Genomic DNA, 20,670 nt, shown 5'->3' with positions numbered 1-20,670 from the left:
AATCCAAAAAGTACATTTAAATTTTAGACTGAAATCAGACTGAAAATCTCTTGTTACAGAGCAGCCTGTACTGTGACCTGAATGTCCGCATTTCAGCCGCATCTTATCATCTTTTCAGGAAGACAGTAGTTGTGTGGATAATAAAATCTTACTCATTTAAACACAACTTCATTTTTTATTATGTACAGAAAAGAAGACTAACACATTCAAAAACATGAAAAATTACTTCCTTAACAAGTAATTTGTGTGTGTGTGTGTTTGGGAGATAGATGAAACATAAGACAAGTGCTTAACACCTTTGTAAACTGCTCCAAACAAGTACAGACAATTAAATGAGCAGTCTGGACACTGAAGGTCCAATTTAAACACTAATCAACAACCACTGGGGACACCACTGTCAGGTCCTCAAGTGCACTGATAGCTTTAGTGGCCTTAAGGAGTTTTACCTGCAGCTCCTCTGCCCATAAGCACCACTTCAGCTCAGGCCTGAAATTCCAGTCACTGTCTATGTCAGAGGTGTACCTGTGTCTAACCCTGTCTTCTGGTTGGGTCTGTTGGACCTGCACCGTAGACTTGTCCTGTCTCCTGTCCCATCTCTTGTTGCTCCTGTCTGGACTCTCTGGATGGGGACCTTGGTCTTGGTTACTACTTGCCATAACGAGGACTGCTGATGGACCCTTGCTAGCAGCAACCAACTCTGCCTGCTGTATCCAGACGCTGTAGGATTGTGCCCCTATTGGTGAGCGCGCTGTCTGTGCTGGAATCACTCTTGCCTCCTTGTTTGCCCTTCCTTATGCAGCCATTCTGCTTTTGCCATTCCTTGACACAACTACCTTAATCCTGTGATTTCTGCCTTCTATAACCTCCTGGGGTACACAAACTTTCTTTCTAAGAGTCATACTTTCTATAATATAATAACTATTTAGAGACTCTCCTAATATAGTACACCCAATTTGACCAATAATGTTTAAAAGACACTAGTGGCCCTACTCCCTTGTTTTATCTCTTTTTTTATAATTCTCACTTTAATCATGTTCCATGGCATAAATGTTCACAACCTAAATTCCAAGAGGAAAAAATACTTTGTATATTTATTTGTTCATTTATCTTTGTGTCTCAACTTTCACATTGATTATTCCCTATTTTTTTACATTCTCAGACTTTCCTCCATCTCTCCCTCTTTTTAAAGTTACCATGACCCATATCTCCGGTTATCCTTCTTGACCTTCTTTGTACAGTCTCTGGAACAAGAGTCGGGTGATAAATTGCAGCAAAGGCAAAATATATTCCCTCACTTACTCTAAGTGTAGTGCAAGCTGAACAAATCCAGAGTAGAAAACTGTTCATAATGGGGAAGATGGAGAAAAGACTTAGGGACACATTCTTAAACTCAGTACTTAGTTAATATGATGTGACTAAGACAAGAATTCTTATTTGACACATGTAAACATTAAAACATTAATTACTGTAAAAATTTCATCCCAGTACATGGTGCTTTCATTTAGTCTTTACGTAATTTTAGCCTCAGCCTCACTGCACTAAAAATTAATAGAAAATGTTTCCTTTTCCCAGATCTGTTAGAGGATTCCTCAGTTACTGGCAGACTTTCCTCTCAACCACTATCCTTAAAAGTATACCTTTCTTACATTGAAACATACAAGACTTACTGTATCTAGCAACCAAAAGAAGTTCACAGAAGGATTCTGAATTTAGAGATGTCCAAGAATATCATTATTAACTTTGGCCTCAATTTTTCTTATCAAAAACAGAGAATGAAAAGTTGGTGCTGAAGTTCACATACAATATTAAGTTCACGATATTAAGATAGTGTCCAGAGCTACAGAGAGACTGATCTAGAACTATCAGAAACAAGTAATGACGTTCGGAAAAAAGGTTTCATTCTGTTGTAAAGAATTAATAGAAATTCTTCATAAACAGTTGATTTGGTTTTTTTCCCCAGATACAGCTAGTCCAGAATTTAGTCAGAACAAATATGAGGATGAGATTTTAAGACTGAGTTAAAGACAACATGACAACACTGAAACTGGGCTTGTCAGGGAAGAGGTGTTCTATTTAGATCATTTTAAACTGAAAATAAAGTATTTGGCATAAAAGGGAAGAACATCAAAGCAACCAACTTAAATGCAGTATTAAAAACCAGACGTATACCAAGAGTAGAACTGCAGATTTGCATGTTAAGGTAAACAAGTATAGTCAGACTGACTGGTAAATTGAAACAAGAAAGAAAAATAAACTACTGTTTTGATAAACCTCTGCTATCATCCTGACTGATATCATCTCACTGTAATATTGCCCAACATTATTCACTGTTGTCTTTTGTATTTTAACTAAATCCTAAGTACTAGGGACCATTTTTTCACTTACATGGTACAGGACTCAGGAGCATGTAGTCTGATTACTAACTGAAGCATGTAGGTAGCTGAACAGTACAAATAAATAAGAAAGTCTAGGGCTCTAGGGAAATAATTTAGTCAGCAGTAGGAATGACAATGCTATGTAAATATGGTTAGTTTAAAAATTTCTTTAACTTGTCAAAGTCAGGTAAGGAAATGTTAGATCAAAGACAATTCACAGTAGTGCAATATTTAATTATGATAATGTGCCTTTTTCCCCACAATAACCCCCCTTCATTTTGTACACAGAATGCATATCTGCAATAAAAAGGAGCTAACAATGCACTGGCAGCAAACAAGTTGGTCTATTTCAAACCTCAAGTATTTTACCATCAAATCACACTCTTATAATTAAGGTGGTAAAGAAGAATAAAGTACCTCTCACATCCATGAATTTTAAACAGCAGGCATAGATTTATACTATGAAGTATGAAACTTTATGTTTATGGAAATGTAAAAATACCATGCAGTAACTGAAGGCACATTAAAAGTTACAAGTTAAAAACCTCTTATTTTTCAACATGTTAAAATAGCAGAATCATAAAAACTGAAGTAATTTCTAGTATTATTGTTCAAAACTGAAACATAAGATTAAGGACTTTAAAGCTTTTCATAAACACACATAAAAGGTAATTTTAAGCTAAAGAGAAAAATGGGGATGATTTGGTACAGCACCTGACTAACTCTACTGACTTCCTCCTCTTCTTCTTCAGCTTCTTCCCCAAAGGAAAGCAGGTTAAAATTTCTTTAAGAGAGAAAACACATTTTCTAGTAAAACTTTAAATACTTATTAACATTCCATAAACTTTAAACATATTACTTTCACACTGTGTGCAAGGACAAAAAAAATCCTTTTGTCCTGCTAAATGTACCAAATTTAAACAACAAAAATATGTTGCTTTGCAATAAACCATGAATATTTAGAGAAGCATGTTCTATTCTATTCCTGAGACAAAACAATCAAGATAGCTAAGCATCACTTAGAAAATGGTAAGATGGAATTTAAGAAATTCTGCCTTGACTAACTTTCACAGACTGTTAAATGCTGACAGCTCTGAAAACAGAGCATTTACATTTTTGCAAATGTTTTTTTTCAACAGAGCAACACTGAACTACCAAACAAAATTTCCAAGATATGATGGCTCAGAAAGGCATCAAACGCACACACATTAATAGAATGTAATTAAAAGACATAATGCTTTTTTTTTTTTCCAAATTAATTGTTTATACTATGTTGGAACCAGCCAGTCACGTTTTATTTCTGTCCAACAGAACTAACAGCATACACACATTTTAGATTTCCTACTACTTATGACTATGAAATTTCACTCACAGAAACTGAAATTTCCCATGTCAAAATGCCTGCCTCTTGCTGAGTATTTTAGTGGGAGAGAAGTGGCAGCTGATAAAATAAGTTCAAAAACCTCAAACTGACCTATGAACCAGTTACTAGTCCATGTTAACTTTTGTGTTATCTTGGTCACAAAAGAATGCTTGCATGTTCTTGCCCATGGGAAATGGTTAAACTACCTTTTACCTCTCTTTTGCCACAAACTATCAGCATGCAGACAGCCACAGATCAAATGATGTACAGTAACCACTCCAGTCAGAGCAACTAGATTTGTATGATCTCTTCAGAAACAGACAAGTAGGTTTTGCCAAGATTAGAGAACATTCCTCTGTGCATTTTCAGAAAGCCTTGTGTTTCAAATCCAGAAAATTACCAAGCTGCACATTAAAGGTAAAAGAAAATTAACCATTTATGTTGCATATATTTACTTTGTGCCTTTTACTTTGGACTTTTTCATTTCTTCTTCTGGTTTGTCCTTCTTCAGCTTTCTATTCAGTCTTGGAACAATGTCATCAAAAGGATTAAACAAAACCTGTTAAAAAAGTAGTATTTTAGAAACACCTTTAATAAGTAGTTTAATTAAATGATTCGATATTTTAAAACAACACATAAAGACACACACAAGTTTTCATACTAGAACACAGTTTTCTGAATAGTATGAACAAAATAATTTTAAAATTTCAAATTTCAAATCATTCACTCACCTCACTGCTATTTATTTTGTGTGGACTGAGAGGTCTCTCTTCCTTGTCAACTTCTACTTCAGCCAGACGCAACATGTTATATATTGTATCCCCTGTAACCTGCCAAATTTATAAAAAAGGTTTGAAAGTCCTTATCTATAATTTTTGTTAATTATTCCGCAAAATGCAAGGCAATTATTATGTAAAGAGTTTTGAAAATACAAATGATATAGGAAATAGTGTAAGCACGTAAGGTTTCTAAAAGACAGCAAGTATAACTTACAAAGGTTTGGGGTTTTTTTTTATTTAACAGCACAAGTTGAATGAATACAGGTAACTAAACCTACATTTTGAGAGTGTATGCAGGGGAAGATGTCAAACTCTTACTGTGAGCTGTGAAACAGGAAAATAAAAGACACTGAGAAATAAAAAATAGCTGGTTTATTTTCTTTCAAGTAAATCATTAGAGTGGTAAATTCATCTTGTTTTTCATTTTCCTGATTCTTCTTGGGTAACTAGCATTTGCGAACGGAATTTTCTAAAAAGTCATCAGTATTAGATGAACTGATTGTAAGACAGAGCTATAATATTAGTAAGATTATTCAAACGAAACATAAACCAAAAATATAATTCAGAAAAATAACAACAGCAAAGTAGATATTTATGGGAACAACCCACTGAAACATTTCTGCCAGAAATGTGAAATAAGAGAACAGAGACAGCTTAGAAAGCAGTTAAATAAATTTCAAATGCTCATAGCAGCAAACAACACTAAAACAGTCTCTGAATACAGAGAAACTTAAAATAGCTTCTGTCAAACTCAAACTGGGACACTAGTCCATGTAGCAGACCTTTCCAAAGATTGTATGCTTGTTATTAAGTTCATCTGCACGACCCAACGTAAAGAAAAACTGACTCCCATTATCATGGGGTCCAGCATTTGCCATAGCAACAAGTCCTCTTCGATTAAATCGCAATCGTGAGTGGAACTCGTCCTGGCAAAGACAGAAAAGAACATGATTTAAGTATGTAACTATTTTTCTACTTTAGACATGGCTTATTTACACCAACATGCACATTCAGAAAACATGCTGTTAATTTTATTTTAAATTGAGACAGTACTAAAACGGAAACAATGCAACAATACATTGAAACGATGTATTTAAAAGCTTCTGTTTTCAGCAGCAAGTATTATTTTAGTCAATCTAAGTTTTTTCTTCTTAATACCTATAATAATGTAAATAAGTGAACAACCTCCTTTCAGAAGAAACCATAAACATATAACCAACAAACACCTACATAAAGAAATTAAAAAATAGTATACTAATAATAGAAGGACATGTGATTTAATAAAACTCTAAGTTCTGTCTTGTTAACTTTCTTTTTCCAATCATTGCCTAATAGATGTTATTCATTATTTTTGTTGGAATTTATTACCCCCCAATATTAAGAAAATTCAAAGCATTTCTAAAAGTAACTGCATTTCATGTGTTTCTTGTAAACCTATCATTCTTGTTAACCACTGTACTTAGGAGAAAAAATTCTAATTCATTTAAAGTAACTCGAAGCTCAATAACAGGTTTTAATGGTACAGTACTGCCAAAATCCATAGGGAAAACATTTTCTGGACTATATGAAAATAAAATAGGACAGAGTACTCTAAAAGTCAGGTGAAAGCTGTGAGTAATATTAATACCATGGCAGTATCACAATTCTAAATACTGCAATATTGAGATATCGTTAATTTTAAGCAGCGATGCTACTACAATATGGTAGTAATTGTTTTGTTCTCTGCTCAAGTACCAATCTCTTCCAGAAACTTTCCATTCATGATACAAGTCTACTCTAGAAGCAGGGAGATGGAAAGCCCAGAGACATGCTACACAGCATCAGTCACAAAAGTGCCTGCCCCATCTGAAATAAAACACCAGACAGAACACAGCTGCTGTATGTGTGTAGCTTCACTCAAGATCTGAGCGTCCTTGTAAATAGGTGAACCATGCCAGTATCAATAATACCAATTAAGACATATATAATGTTCAGAAACCTTTGCTAAATGAGATACAATGTGCGCAATGTACATTTCTGCATCTGTATTTGCCACATATCAACACATACTCTTCACTCTTCCCCTCCCCTATTCTTCCTTGTGAAGTTCATTCTAGTAAGACTATACATTTATTATAATATCAGAACAGCTAGATTTAAGAACTCTCAATTCAAAAAAGCATATTCAAAAATACTGAAGCAGAATTGTGGCAGGTATACCCACCCAATGAAAATAGGGTTTCTTGGCTGCTGAAGTGTAGCAGCTATTGATTTCCTTGTTGTGTGCCCTTGTTCACAGGGCTTGACAGTAGTTGGGGCCTTTGGCCAATGGGAGCCGCTACTGACTATATCAGATTCAGCTGGGTATAAATAGAGTCACCTGGGAGAGCCATTTCTGAGCCACTGTTACTCCCTGAAGCAGCACACTGTGGTTGAGGACCCTCTCTTTGGGTTGGGATACCACCCGAGGAAACTCTTTGAGGTGACTTGGGTTGGGATGCTGCCCTGAGAAGTTCCTCAAGGTTGAGATTCCTCACTTGTTAGGTGAATGACAGAGCGTTCTGGGTTGTTGTTAAACCCTAGGTTGTTATGGGTTGTTAAACCTTAGGGAGTGGTGTTTTGTTCTCTCTCACGGGCATCTGAACCTGCTGTTGAATGGTTGTGGAGGGATACTTAATTGTGTTGATAATAAGTTTTTAATTTTTGGTTGCTTATTTGAGAGTTTCTGTAACAAGCATGTGAAAGCAATTACTGTACATGTATAATGTTGCATTTTTAATATAAGGTTTTCTTACAACCTAACACAGGAGGAAGAACAACTGACAGAATAACCAAAAATTAATGCATAACATATATAAATACCTTGAAGGGAGCTCCATAGATTGAATCTCCACCTGATCCAGTACCAGTGGGATCACCTCCCTGCACTATAAAGCCGGGTACTACTCTGTGAAATATTGTGTTATTGTAATACTCTAAAAAAAAAAAAAAGATAGTATTAAATACATGTAAATGGTCTCAAAATCAAACTTTCATCTAAATTATGCAGAGATGTCCAGAGACTTAAGTTCCAGAAAGCAGTTACTATAACTGGATTCTGCTATTTCTGTTATTTCCACTGGTTTCCCTCTTCTTCCACTGTTTTGCTCAGAGCGACTGTATTACAGCTACAAAGTATTGCTGATGAGGTGAATAAAAAAACTGCGGTGTCATGTTTCTACAGCAAGACTGCGCATCACTGACAATGACATTAATGAATTATTTTCTTTTCAGCTTTTATCACTGGAATGATACTACTAATATACATCATTTTAAAAGGTGAGCTAAAACTACTATGCTCTGTTCCATCAACATATCACATGCATCATTAGCCATACCCATACCCCAAGTGATTAGCGTTTTCAGTCACCAGCATGGACACAGGTGTCACCCCTTTTACTACCTACACTGTACCCAAACTGATCATTTTCACAGAATGAAACATGTGGTAAATTAAAGATCATCTAGTTCCAACCCCCTGCCATGGGCAGGGACACTTTTCATTAGACCAGGTTGCTCAAAGCCCCGTCCAGCCTGGCCTTGGACACTGCCAGGGAGGGGGCAGCCACAGCTTCTCTGGGCAGCCTGTGCCAGTGTCTCACCACCCTCACGGGAAAGAATTTCTTCCTTATATCTAACCTTTTGCAGTTTAAAGCCATTACTCCACTCCTATCACTACACACCCTTGTAACAAGCACCTCTCCAGCTTTCCTGGAGCCCCTTTTAAGTACTGGAAGGCCGCTGTATGATCTCCCCAGAGCCTTCTTTCCCCTCGGCTAAACAACCCCCAGTCTCTCAGCCTGTCCTTATAAGGGAGGTGCTCTGGCCCTCTGTCATCTTTGTGGCCTCCTCCAGACCTGCTCAAACAGGTCCGTATCTTTTCTGTGCTGAGGAATCCAGATCTGGATGCAGTGCTCCGGGTGGGTCTCACCAGAGCAGAGTAGAGGGCTAGAATCCCCTCCCTCGACCTGCTGGCCACACTTCCCTTGATGCAGCTCGGAATACAGTTGGCTTTCTGGGCTGCAAACACACATTGCTGGCTCACAGTCAGTTTTCCATCCACTGCTACTCCACTGAACTCTCAACCCACTCTGCTCAGCCCCTATTTGTGTCCCGCAGCCGGGTCCCATGAATCTCGGCCCGCCCCGGCCAGTGGCATCTCCCTGCCCCCAAGCGCCGCCCTCCCGCGGGAGCCGCCGCGCCACGGCCCGTCCGCAGCGCCCCTGGCGGCCGGCGCTCCCCGGGGCGGCCCGTGGTGGGCGCGGGGCGCGGCCGCCGATGCTCGTGGCCCCGCCCGCGCCCCCTAAGCCACGAGGTCGTAGTTATGTCCTCTGTTTCACAGAGCTGGCATAAAGACTGCATATGAAATAATTTCAACAACTCCTCTCCCATTTAGTCATTACCTTCCATACAAAGCTGGATGAAGTTTCGACATGCTTTTGGTGCTTCTTTTGACCATAATTCTATATCTATATCCCCTGCTGTTGTTCTCAACAAAACCTATAAAATTATAAACACACCAGTTGTTTTATTGTAACTTGGTCACTGATCAAAGAATATCTGAGTTAAAAAACCTTTTGAATTCATTATATTAGAAACAATAGTAGACATTCAAATACACCAGGTAGCTACTGTTAGTTCTAAACAGTATTGCCCAAACTTAAGATACAGTTCTGAACTGGTATGAATAATAAGACTTCAAGGCCAATGACCTGGTACATGATAAAAAAAATGAAACTACGTGGGGAAAAAAATATAATTATGCCATAAAACTTCACATGCATATACCTCACTCACAAGTAATACCATTAAATTCAGTGAGAGACCATAATAAAATTAAGCACCTAAGACATAGTCAAGAATAGAAGAAACGAAACGCTTCAAGGGCTGCTCTTCTGTTAGGTATCCACCCAGCACCCGTCATGCTTCGACCCAGGTAACGTCTTTAAGGGGCTATATCGCCTCAAACTAACTTTAACCAAGCCGCCACCACCACATATACCGCACATCCCCCTCACCTGTCCCCCCACTCCCATGCAATTTCTTCATACCGCCCCACTCAAAAGCGCCCCCAGTGCACCCCCCTCCCGCCGAACGCGCACCCCTAGACTCCCCCCGCACGCACGGAGCGCAGCCCCGCCAGCCGCGCTCCCCACGCAGAGCGCGCAGCCCCCTTCCCCTGCAAGGCCCCCACGGAGCACAGAGTTCCCTCACCCGCAAAGACCCCACGGAGCAGTTTCCTCACCCGCACCCCCCGCAGCAGCAGCCCCCTCACCTACGCTGTAGCAGAGCTCCCCTCCACCCAACGGCCTGCCCTGCCCCTCGCCCACCGCAGCCCCTGCCCTCGGCAAACCTCACCTTGCCGTTGGTAGGGGGCTCCTGGATGTAGATGTTACTCATGGTCGGGAAGGAAGCGTCCCGGCAGGTGACCCACCGACTACCCGTGCTGCCCGCTCGGCTGCACTTCCACTCGCGCTTCCTACCAAGCCAAGCCTCCCGCCATCTTGGGCGCCTCTATAAAGCCGAGGGAGGTAGGGAGGTTGCCCAAGCCAGGAGGGAGAGCAAAGGAATGAGTGTCCGGTCGGGAGTATCTGTGGGAGCCACGAAGGACAGAAATAATTTCAGAAGAGTCTGGAGGCCTTTCCAGATACCTGCAGTTCCTTCCCGTGGCTCCCGCCTGGTACTGAGGTCCCCCGTCCTCTCTGTAAGTGGGACGGCCCGAGAGCGCGCCGCACAAAGCCTTCCGGCGGGGAGAGGCGCCGTCGCAGGCCCGGGCCCGGCCGGCGAGGAGAGCGGTGCAAGGAGCTATGGCTCTGCCGGGTAAGAGGCTGCCAGCCGGGTCTGCGGGGAGAGAAGGGGCAGTAGCCGGCTGGCCCCAGGGCCGGCATGTTGGGAAGGGGGAAGGAGGGGCGGGTTGATGGAAAATTACGTGGGGGGGGGGCGCGCGACCGCGCATTACAGTGGGAAGTGTGCGGCGGGGAGACGCGTCTCCCTAAAGCAGCAGGGGCTGCCTGGGCAGGAACATTGCTCTGGTCCGCACAGGTGGTTTTCTAAACCAGCTGGCGTGAGGGACACAGGGAGGGAGGGAGAAGGCGGTGGGAGCGGGGCGGGAGGTGGGGCTGGGGTGTGAGGCCAGCCGTTGATGCGAGGCCATGCAATTGCTTCCTTCTAGGCCTGCGGGGCCTGACCTCAACGTTTTGGATGTGCGGTGACCAAGCGCTGTGTTGCTATCGTCTGTTAGTATAGCTAACAAAAAAGTTAGCTCCACAGCTAAAAGTTAGATCCACAGAATGGTTGTTGTCAGGCTTGGTTTCCCTCCTCATCTTTTGTTCTGGATTAACGTCTGTATCACACTAGATTTTTGTTTAAATACACCCGCTGAGAATGATGGTGAGACAGGACAGGCAGAAATGCTTGTGCTATTTGCAAAGTATTTAGATCTATTTTAGCTAAACGTACAGCCGTTGCTTCATAACTTTCTTGATCCTGAGACATGAGGAGCTGAACAAGCCTGAGCTTTGGTAAGCTGCTTCTCTTAAGAAAAGAGAAGACCTTAATAAGCTTGCTCCCATTCTAGAAGTTCTTATAAATACACTTTGGTAAGCTGCTTCTCTTAAGAAAAGAGAAGACCTTAATAAGCTTGCTCCCATTCTAGAAGTTCTTATAAATACGCTTGTAGTGCACAGTTATGGATCACTGGAATGTCAGATAGGTATTACCATGTTCATACTGTTAAGTAAACAAATGCATAAGCTTTCAGAGAAATTAATAATTATTAGAATTACAGTGGAAAGGTCATAATAAATCAAATGATGATTTGACAATATGTGAAACTAAATGTTCTGTAGCAGTTTATACAAGCCAAATTTGTTCTGATAGATTACTGCACAGAAAAGTGAACTTAGAAGTGCACTGTTTCACTTTAAGATTTTTTAAGAGATCTTAGTGTACTTAATACTCTGAGGAGTGATCAGTCCTGTGTATTATTATCAAGCCAGATTTAAAAGAATCTTGAGAGTTCTGTTTACCAACACCTGGTTGATGAAATTTTCCCTTTCAGGTGGAAACAAGGATAACATCAGAGCTGGATGCAAGAAGTGTGGCTACCGTAAGTCTGTAGTAAGCAATGTGAAATTTTCAACTTGTGATTCAACTTATGACATCGGAACTGCCGTGGGGGGTGTGTGGGGTGTAAAAAAACCCACAAACCAACAACAAATAACAACAAAAATCCCCAACAAAAAACCCCAACCCTGTTCTGCCTTCTTGGCCAGACATTTCTCAGTTTAAATTATTATAATTTTATTTATTATTTCCTATTCATTCTCTTACTCCTTACACCTATTGCTACTTTTGAAAACACTTGAGTTTTTCAGGAAGAAAAAAAAGTATGCTCTTGTATTCATATATACTGCATGTGCAGTGTAATTACTGGAGAAACTTGGAATTGAAAGTGTGATCCTTGATATCTACTGAGATTAGCATTTTTCCTGCTTCTGGCTCTCACTGCAAATTTAGGCAGGTCTTTCAGCTCAAGTTAAGTCCAGTCTGGTTTAAAAGAAAAAAAAGTTAAAATGTGTATACTCTTCTGCGTTAAGAAAACATACTTCTTTGTGCATTCTATATTTCAAGAAACTGTTAATTTTGTAACTTACAAATTCTGTAATTAGCACTTAATGCTTATGCTTTGCTTTGTGCTCTGGATTATGTCTGTGTCTACTCTCCAGATGAATGCAGACAGGTCTTAGCAAAGATTGTAATTTGTTAATTACTAACTTATTTTTAGAATAATGAAGGAGTGGACATTGTTTTGCAGTGAATTGTGTTGAATTTTTAACAGTGATTTAATCCATTTTTTTAATGAGCATTATGTGGGGTGAAGGGGCAAAAAACCTTGTTTCATTCTTTCACTGTAGACTTTGTCTCCAACAAATTTTGTCAATGAATTGTTCTGTGTATCTGTTCTTCCAAAGGAACACAGATATCAGTATATATTTAGTGCTTCATTTCTATATACAGCAAGTATCAGAAGCTTTCTGGAAAAGAAGGAAACTTGTCAAATCATATCAAACCTGATTTCTGTTCCTAAAAGCTCTGTATTCAAGATGTAGGTATTTTGTATGAATGAAGAAGATGAGTTTATTTCAATTGCTACTTGAATTCCTGCATCTTTAGCACAGTTTCTCCTAAAACATATATTCAATTTGTTTTATTTTTCTCTATTATTCCAATAGATGTATTCAGCACAAGGTTTCTAACTCTGGTCATGAATATTGCAATAACTTAGAAAGTTAAAATACTAGTAAAGTAGTAGCTTGGATGGTTAAAGATTATGTCTCACAAAGAAATAAGGATTCTGCTTCACTAGAGGGAGACAAAGAGCAATATAGCACACTAGCTGTTGATTTTTAAATATTTTAAAATATTTCATGCTTTTAGGTAGTTTCTTCAGGAAGGGTGAGAGATCATTAAAAAAATAGAAAGTAAAGGTTCGACAAAATCTTTTAAGAGAAATAAGAGGGATCATAAAGCACTATTAAAGGGAATAATAGTGCACAACCTTGTTGAGGCTTTTTCAAAGTAAGCCTTCTCCCTCCTTATTCACAGATTGCAGCCTAGCCTTTTTTTCACTTCTCAGAACTGAAATAGATGTTCTTTAGATTCTGATATTTTTTGATAAATTGTAATTTTTAATTCTGAATGTTTGTTTTGTTCAGCTGGTCACCTGACATTTGAATGTCGAAACTTCCTCCGAGTAGATCCTCAAAGAGATATTGTTTTAGATGTCAGCAGCACTAGCAGTGAAGACAGTGAGGAAGAGGAACTACAGAGATTGCAAGCCATGCGTGAAAAAAAGAGTAAGGTGTTGCGGTTTTTTTCTCTTAAAGAGTAAATTGGATCATGGTCTTTTGAAGTACTGGAATTCTCATTTTATCCTTTGCAATAACTACTACTAGTTCTTCAAGCCTGTGCTTTAAAAGTAGACGTTTTAGTTCACGTGTTCAGACTTCAGAGATTTGATATACCCACATCTTTTTTTATTATTACTAATTCCTGTTTTAGGAAATGAATAATGTACCCACTTGGAACATCTCAAAAAAGGCTTCTAAATACAAAAGATCATTAAGACTGTTACTAAGAAGCTGCTTAGGAGAAAATGACATGGATGTTCTGAGTTAATCTTTTGATTATGGCATGTAGTTTAAACATTTTAAAGTTGATAGTAACTCTTAAAACTGATGACAGATATGACAGCTGAATTTCTCTCCAGTTTCTAAGTTGTGTTTTGACTGAAACTGCTAGTGAATTGAATTTAAACATTCATATTTGGAGAAGTACTGCTCTCTGTTTGGATGATCTGAGCATCAACTGTTTGTCAGAGGGAGAAGAGATGAGTTATTTAGCAGATAACGTGAGTTCATTTGAATTTGGACTTCAAAGAGGCTGTTCTCCTAATTAAGAAGGGGAGGTTGTTCCACCATAGCATGCTTTAAATGAATTAATGTTCTTCCCCTCTGCCCCTTGAAATGTCCTATTTTGTTCTGTTGCTCTCACATTCCAGACTTAACATTCAGTTCCTACTAAGGATGCTATTTAGGAAGGAGAAGGGATAGATAGCACCCTGTAATTTGCTGAAACACTTCAAAAGAAATGGGTAGTCTGCTTGTCAGGAGTGCTGAATTGGTACTGCAACAATACATTCTTGGAACAAGTCTCTGGAAAAACCTGTTCCCACTTATAATATACTTTTGCATGTAAGGGATGTTTTTGGCCCTAAACTGATTAAAGATGGATATCTGCAGGAAAAACAGCTGTTTCCTTGATCTTGTAATATCCCTGTTCATTATGTGTTCTTTCTCAAATGTGGTGGCTGTGTGTACTGTAAGGAGTTAAGTATCTTTATCTGTCAATAATCTAAGCAGGATTTTGCCATTTTCAAGTGTCCTCATCTTCTCGAGATTTTTGCACAGTTTGCACTTAGATTTTTGCACTGCTTTCTTAAAAAAATATTGAGTACTTGTTCACACATTCTTATTCATGGTTTTTAATTGCTCCAAAAGTAATCTGCTTTTTGTAACTCATTGAATTCTTTCATATGTTGCTCCAGAAGATTCAGACCAGTAATTTCTATTTGGGGTAGCAAATGAATAACTGCACTAGCATGCAGACTCTGTGGTATGGTATTTGATAGAAATAAGATGAAGTGCTCAAAATCAGCTATCTGTTTTAATGATAATCTGTAAAGCCAGTGTTTTCCTGTTAGCAGACATTTTAATGTGTATTTATGTAATGGATTTGCATTTTGGAGAATTAAAAAATACTTTTTGAACTGGCATAGAAAAGACTTAAGGTCAGAAATTTCATTCAGTGTCATAAAACTATTGCTTGTAAGTGAAATGTGAAGATACTATACAATACTATACAGTGTTAGGGCAGGAAACAAACAGGACCAGATGAGAGGTGACTGCTGCCGTTCTTTGTAGGTGGTATATTTACAGTTAACTGAAATTTATCTTATTTATGGCATAGCTATTTGTGAAGTGTGAAGTGAGGATGTGTGAAAATAATTCAGGTAAGCCCTAAGGGAATATTCTTTTTTTTTTTTTTTGTACGTTTTAGCTAAATGATCTATTTTCAGACTTGGGCAAGTCTTTAAAAATACAGAAGAATGGATGTAAACATACAGGAAAAGTCACAAGTTTCTGCTGTGTTTTGTGGGCCTTCCTTCATTCTTAGTGCTTAGATCAAAGTCATTAGAATGTAAGTTGTATAATAAGTTATGCTATGCTACAAAATATTTCTAAAATTACTGTACTAGACAAGGATTTGGAGGAAGGAAAACTTTTAACAAGAATTTTATAGTAATTTTACATTGCAGTTACTGTAATAACTTTGGATATTGAAGCCACGCTTTTAATTCAGACAAGTGTTTTGTAAACTGTAATTTTTTAATCCATAGATTTAAATGAGGAGGAAGAAAAAAAGAAACAAAAAAGAAAAAGCAAAGAAAAAACAAAATTAAAGAGACCAAGAAAAAGGTAACTCTATCACACCTCTATTTGAATTTCAAAACAGAACTTTACAAAGTTTCTGATCTGTGTGTTGCTTCCCAAGAAACATTGCTTCTTTTGATCCAGTTCTGTTTGCAAGTACATCTTTGGTTTGAAAAGCTTCCTGTTTTCCAGTGAGAACTTGTTTGTTCTTTGGGTAGTGGTAAATCCACAGGCTTTCTGCTATGGAGTTAGGACCGTGGCAGTCTAGAAAGCTCTAGCAAGCTGTAGGTCTGCAGGTCTGAGAAAGCAATGCTCACTCTGACTATCCAACACTACACAAGATGTGGGGAAAAGAACAAGAGGTCAGAAGGATAATAGGGTTTGTCCCCAGCTTGGCTCACATGAAAAAGCCTTCCTGCAGTTCAGAGACCCTAAGATTCTGTGCGTGCACACATGTTTGTGTAGACACACACACACACGCTGAGTAATGTAACTATCAAAAGGAACACTGCTGTAGTTTTAGTTAGCATGTGTTGAGTTTTAATCTTCCTGTTACTGTAGAAGCCTAAAACAAGTGTTATTCCAGAATCACAGAATCATCTAGGTTGGAAAAGACCTTGGAGATCATCTAGTTCAACCATCAGTCTAACACTGACAGTTCCCAACTACACCATATCCCTCAGCGCTATGTCAACCCAACTCTTAAACACCTCCAGGGATGGGGACTCCACCACCTCCCTGGGCAGCCCATTCCAACACCTAACAACCCCTTCTGGAAAGAAATGCTTCCTAATATCTAGTCTGGCACAACTTGAGGCCATTCCTTCTTGTTCTGTCGCTTGTTACTTAGTTAAAGGGACTCATCCCCAGCTCTCTGCACCCTCCTTTCAGGGAGCTGTAGAGGGCGATGAGGTCTCCCCTCAGCCTCCTCTTCTCCAGACTAAACACCCCCAGTTCCCTCAGCCGCTCCTCGTACCACCTGTGCTCCAGACCCTGCACCAGCTTCGTTGCCCTTCTCTGGGCACGCTCGAGTCATTCAATGTCCTTTTTGTAGTGAGGGGCCCAAAACTGAACACAGGAATCGAGGGGCGGCCTCCCCAGTGCTGAGTACAGGGGTCAGATCCCTTCCCTGTCCCTGCTGGCCACGCTATTGCTGACACAAGCCAGGATGCCATTGGCCTTCTTGGCCACCTGGGCACACTGCTGGCTCCTGTTCAGCCCGCTGTCAATCAACACCCCCAGGTCCCTCTCTGACTGGCAGCTCTCCAGCCACTCCTCCCCAAGCCTGTAGCGCTGCTGGGGGTTGTTGTGGCCCAAGGGCAGCCCCCGGCATTTGCCCTTAGTGAAACTCCTCCAGTTGGCCTCAGCCCATGGCTCCAGCCTGTCCAGGTCTCTCTGCAGAGCCTCCCTACCCTCGAGCAGATCAACACTCCCACCCAACCTGGTGTCATCTGCAAACTGACTGAGGGTGCACTCGATCCCCTCATCCAGATCATCAATGAAGATGTTAAACAGGAGTGGCCCCAACACCAAACCCTGAGGGACACCACTCATGACCGTCCGCCAACTGGATTTAACTCCGTTCACCACAACTCTTTGGGCCCGGCCATCCAGACAGTTTTTTAACCAGTGAAGTGTGTGCCCATCCAAGCCATGAGCAGCCAGTTTCACCAGGAGAATGCTGTGGGAAACGGTGTCAGAGTCCTTACTGAGGTCAAGGTAAACAACATCCACAGCCTTTCCCTCACCCAGTAAGCAGGTCGCCCTGTTGTAGAAGGAGATCAGGTTTGTCCAGCAGGATCTGCCTTTCATAAACCTGCTGACTGGGCCTGATCATCTGGTTGTCTCACATGTGTTGTGTGATGGTACGATGAGCTGCTCCATTAGCTTCACAGGCACTGAAATCAAGCTGACAGGCCTGTAATTTCCTGGACCATCCTTTTGACCCTTCTTATATATGGGTGTCACACTGGCCCATTTCCAATCTGTTGGGAGCACCCCAGCCAGCTCCTTCAGCACCCTTGGGTGTATCCCGTCTGGTCCCATAGACTTGTGTATATGTACGTGATGCAGCAGGTCATTGACTGTCTCCTCCTGGATTGTGGGGGTCTTTCTCCCAGTCTCTGTCTTCTGGCTGAAGAGGCTGGATTCCCTCAGTACAACTAGTCTTGTTATTAAAGACTGAGGCAAAGAAGTCATCAAGCACCTCAGCCTTTTCCTCATCACTTGTTACCATGTTTCCTCCTGTGTCTAGCAGGGGATGGAGTTCCCCCTGGTCTTTCTTTTGCTGCTGACGTAGAAACATTTCTTGTTTTCCTTGATTGCTGAATCCAGATTAATTTCTAGCTGGGCTTCAGACCTCCTGATTTCCACCCTGCATAGCCTCACAGCCATTGTGACTCACCAACCCCTGCTTCCAAAGGCTGTAAACTTCCCTTTTCTCCCTGAGTTGCAGCCAAAGCTCCCTGTTCAGCCAGGGTGGTCTTCTCTGCTGCTGGCTTCTCTTAGAGCACCTGGGAACAGCCTGCTGAGCTACTAAGACTTCCAGTTACAAAGGAAAATGTTATAATACCCACATTTATTGTGAATCTGAATTTTGGCCTGCTGATGGATTTTTTTTAGATGTGACAAAATCTCGTTAGTCATTAGGACTGTTGACAAGACAATATCCCAGGAACTGCACTGAGAACTAGGAAATGTGTACTGAATTGGAGGCCACAATAAGATTTTTTTTCAGAAATAAAAAGGATTTAACACTGGTTGTATTAGTATTTTTCCCCTTCCTTATTTACATAGTGGGAAGATAGTAGAAAAGAGTCAGTCTGCTGGCTGTAGTCTTTACATTCATTTAATAACTAATCATGTAAACAATAGCACAGAACTGTCGTCTTGAGTATAATATTCATGACTTTTATTGTCCTTTAATTCCTGTAAGTATGTAATCACTCGTCACTGCTGGTTAGAGACCGATATTACCAGCTGCCAGAGCATCCAAATTTGTCATACCCATTTCTCATAGATTTTTGCATGAGAGAAATACATTGAGATTTATTTGAAGGCATTACTATAGCATTGTTACTGATCTTGTGATACTTCAAAAGCTGAAAGCTCCGTCTAACTGTTGTACCTTCAGTTTTCTGTCGGTCTGTACTCTTAGTCTTGTTCTTATTGAAGGTTGAAAAATTCCCAACTTGCCTATTCCATTGTTATTCTGTATTATAAATATACTGCTTTTCTGGCACAATAGTCTTAATTAGAAAAGTTGTCATTCAGCTGAACATGGGGAGTGAGATTGTAAGCATTCCAGTGAATGCTATTGTATGAATTCTACACCAAATTTGATTTGTGACATTGAAATACTTAATTTAAAACCCCCACTTTATTCTTGTGGAATACTTAAATTAAAACCCCCACTTTATTCTTGTGGAATACTTAAATTAAAACCCCCACTTTATTCTTGTGGAATTTTTCTTCTTTAATTATATATCAATCTGGTTTGGTTTTTTTTTCCCTAGATCTTCCTCATCAAGTGCAGTTGAAGAGGATGGGCCAAAGTCAAAAAAGCAAAAATCACACAAAAAAGAAAGGGAAAAAGAAAAAAAGAATAAATCTAAGAAAGGAAAACATCATAAAAAGGAGAAGAAGAAGAGACGAAAGGAAAAAAGTTCATCTTCTGATAGTTCAGGCAGTTCTAGTAGTGACTGAAGTGCTAGCCTATTTTTGCATTCACTGCTACAGAGAAGATGATCTTCCCTTCAAATCAAGTTTATTTATGCTTTGCAATGCTGTTGTTTTAAAATACAATCTATATATATTTTTAAGAAATCTATCTGTAACTATCCAGTGCTTCAAATTATTAAATGGACCATATGGGAAAAAATACGCTCTTCTATTTCAAGTTTATCAGTACTGAACCATGCAAGTTTAATTGATTCTTCACTCTTAGTTCAGTTGAACTTAGTTATGTTTGGAATCCTTTACACTAGGATATGATAAGCTTCAGTTTGCAAGTCTTTTGGTAAAAAGATTCGTACTTTAATACGACTAGTGTCAGAATGGTTAAATCAAATTTGGAAATTTAGGTGAGATTTTGTATTATGTTCTCCTTTAAATAAATGTATGCTTTGCATAACACTTTCTCCTTAACGTACATTGATCAGTAAGTGCTAATATGAAATACTGTTTGAGTCCAGAGAAGGGAAAGAATGGGCAATGAGAAGCTAAAAGAGATTGTTCCTTCAAAATTATCTTCTAAAATTGATCTAGTCATAGGCTGTGAAACACAATTACACATTCTTTTGGCAGGATCAGTGTGAGCAAGCTCAAAATAAACAAAAGCTATTGATTTTTTGAAGACCTTTCTGCCTAGGTTTTGTTTTTTACAATTATGGCCATTTCATCTTTGACATAAAGCACCACTTCCTAACACTAGATGACTGTTCAGCAAGATTGTTTACAAAGTTCCAAGAACTATGTTAATATATTATGTGATAATGCCTACGTGAATTAAAATGGGAAATTCAAAGACTGACGGTTGACAAGAATTGTGAAGCCTCCATTCATTCTAACAAAACTCCTGTTGAAAAGTTAACAAAGACATATGCAAACCTTTTGTGGAATATAAGCAATTTGTCATGTTGAAGTCTATAGCAAAATTTACCCTTTTCTATTAGGAGCTATGTTAAACATGTCAAAATTTTATAACTGGATTTTGGGGTATCCAGATCATATCTTGTGCTATGATAGGGTACAGGTTCAAGACAAACTGATACTTTTGAGTTGAGCAGATTTTACAATCTGTACAATCCTACCTAAGAATTGCCTAAACCTTGAAGTGCCTACGTTTAAAGCTACTTGAAAATGCTCTTCATGTTTCTTTCATTTTTCTTTGCTTGGAAACAGAATTGCTTCCACCTGAGCTGCTTGGCATACAGTTTCACTCAAGGGACAACACCTAAACTTTCTTAACTATAGTGTCTATTGCCTATGTTTTCTACACTGGGTTAGAGCATTGAGTCAGTACAAAATGTTTTATGGTATTTAGTGATTACTGCATTTGGCCTGAAAGGGACCTAGATCTTTTGTCTTTCAGACTTTTATGTCTCAGACTGGTACCCTTATTTTTGGGCACCTTGTGCTGT

General features: G+C 39.5%; 2 protein-coding genes across 4 annotated transcripts in view; one reads left to right on the top strand and one right to left on the bottom strand.

The window, feature by feature from the left end:
- Nucleotides 1–10,046, bottom strand: part of CWC27 (CWC27 spliceosome associated cyclophilin) — a 121,469-nt gene extending 111,423 nt beyond the window's left edge. Inside the window, exons 1-7 of one of the 3 annotated variants that reach the window (XM_074931303.1) lie at nucleotides 9,894–10,046; nucleotides 8,939–9,035; nucleotides 7,359–7,471; nucleotides 5,300–5,443; nucleotides 4,470–4,568; nucleotides 4,194–4,297; nucleotides 3,090–3,159 (exon numbers count right to left, since the gene is read on the bottom strand). In XM_074931303.1, coding sequence (XP_074787404.1) covers nucleotides 3,090–3,159; nucleotides 4,194–4,297; nucleotides 4,470–4,568; nucleotides 5,300–5,443; nucleotides 7,359–7,471; nucleotides 8,939–9,035; nucleotides 9,894–9,935 — 669 coding nt within the window. In that variant the 5' untranslated portion in view covers nucleotides 9,936–10,046. The remainder of the gene's footprint in view (nucleotides 1–3,089; nucleotides 3,160–4,193; nucleotides 4,298–4,469; nucleotides 4,569–5,299; nucleotides 5,444–7,358; nucleotides 7,472–8,938; nucleotides 9,036–9,893) is intronic. The other 2 variants (XM_074931302.1, XM_074931300.1) reach the window with 2 other exon arrangements.
- A 188-nt stretch (nucleotides 10,047–10,234) lies between these two features.
- Nucleotides 10,235–19,886, top strand: SREK1IP1 (SREK1 interacting protein 1). The gene is made up of 5 exons (XM_074931304.1): nucleotides 10,235–10,355; nucleotides 11,596–11,643; nucleotides 13,253–13,393; nucleotides 15,496–15,574; nucleotides 19,045–19,886. The coding sequence occupies exons 1-5, from the start codon at nucleotides 10,343–10,345 to the stop codon at nucleotides 19,232–19,234; spliced, it is 471 nt and encodes a 156-aa protein (XP_074787405.1). The 5' UTR covers nucleotides 10,235–10,342; the 3' UTR covers nucleotides 19,235–19,886.
- Nucleotides 19,887–20,670: the final 784 nt, after the last annotated feature.

This window comes from Athene noctua, chromosome Z (genome assembly GCF_965140245.1).
Source record: "Athene noctua chromosome Z, bAthNoc1.hap1.1, whole genome shotgun sequence".
NCBI lineage: Eukaryota > Metazoa > Chordata > Aves > Strigiformes > Strigidae > Athene > Athene noctua.
Note: the sequence above shows the minus strand (reverse complement) of the source record. Positions and strands in the feature narration are given on the sequence as shown.

Excerpts from the sequence above, each read along its gene's own strand:
- SREK1IP1 (XM_074931304.1), top strand. Across the intron at positions 13,394-15,495 it reads AGCCATGCGTGAAAAAAAGA|ATTTAAATGAGGAGGAAGAA; the intron begins GTAAGGTGTTGC and ends TTTAATCCATAG. Across the intron at positions 15,575-19,044 it reads TTAAAGAGACCAAGAAAAAG|ATCTTCCTCATCAAGTGCAG; the intron begins GTAACTCTATCA and ends TTTTTTCCCTAG.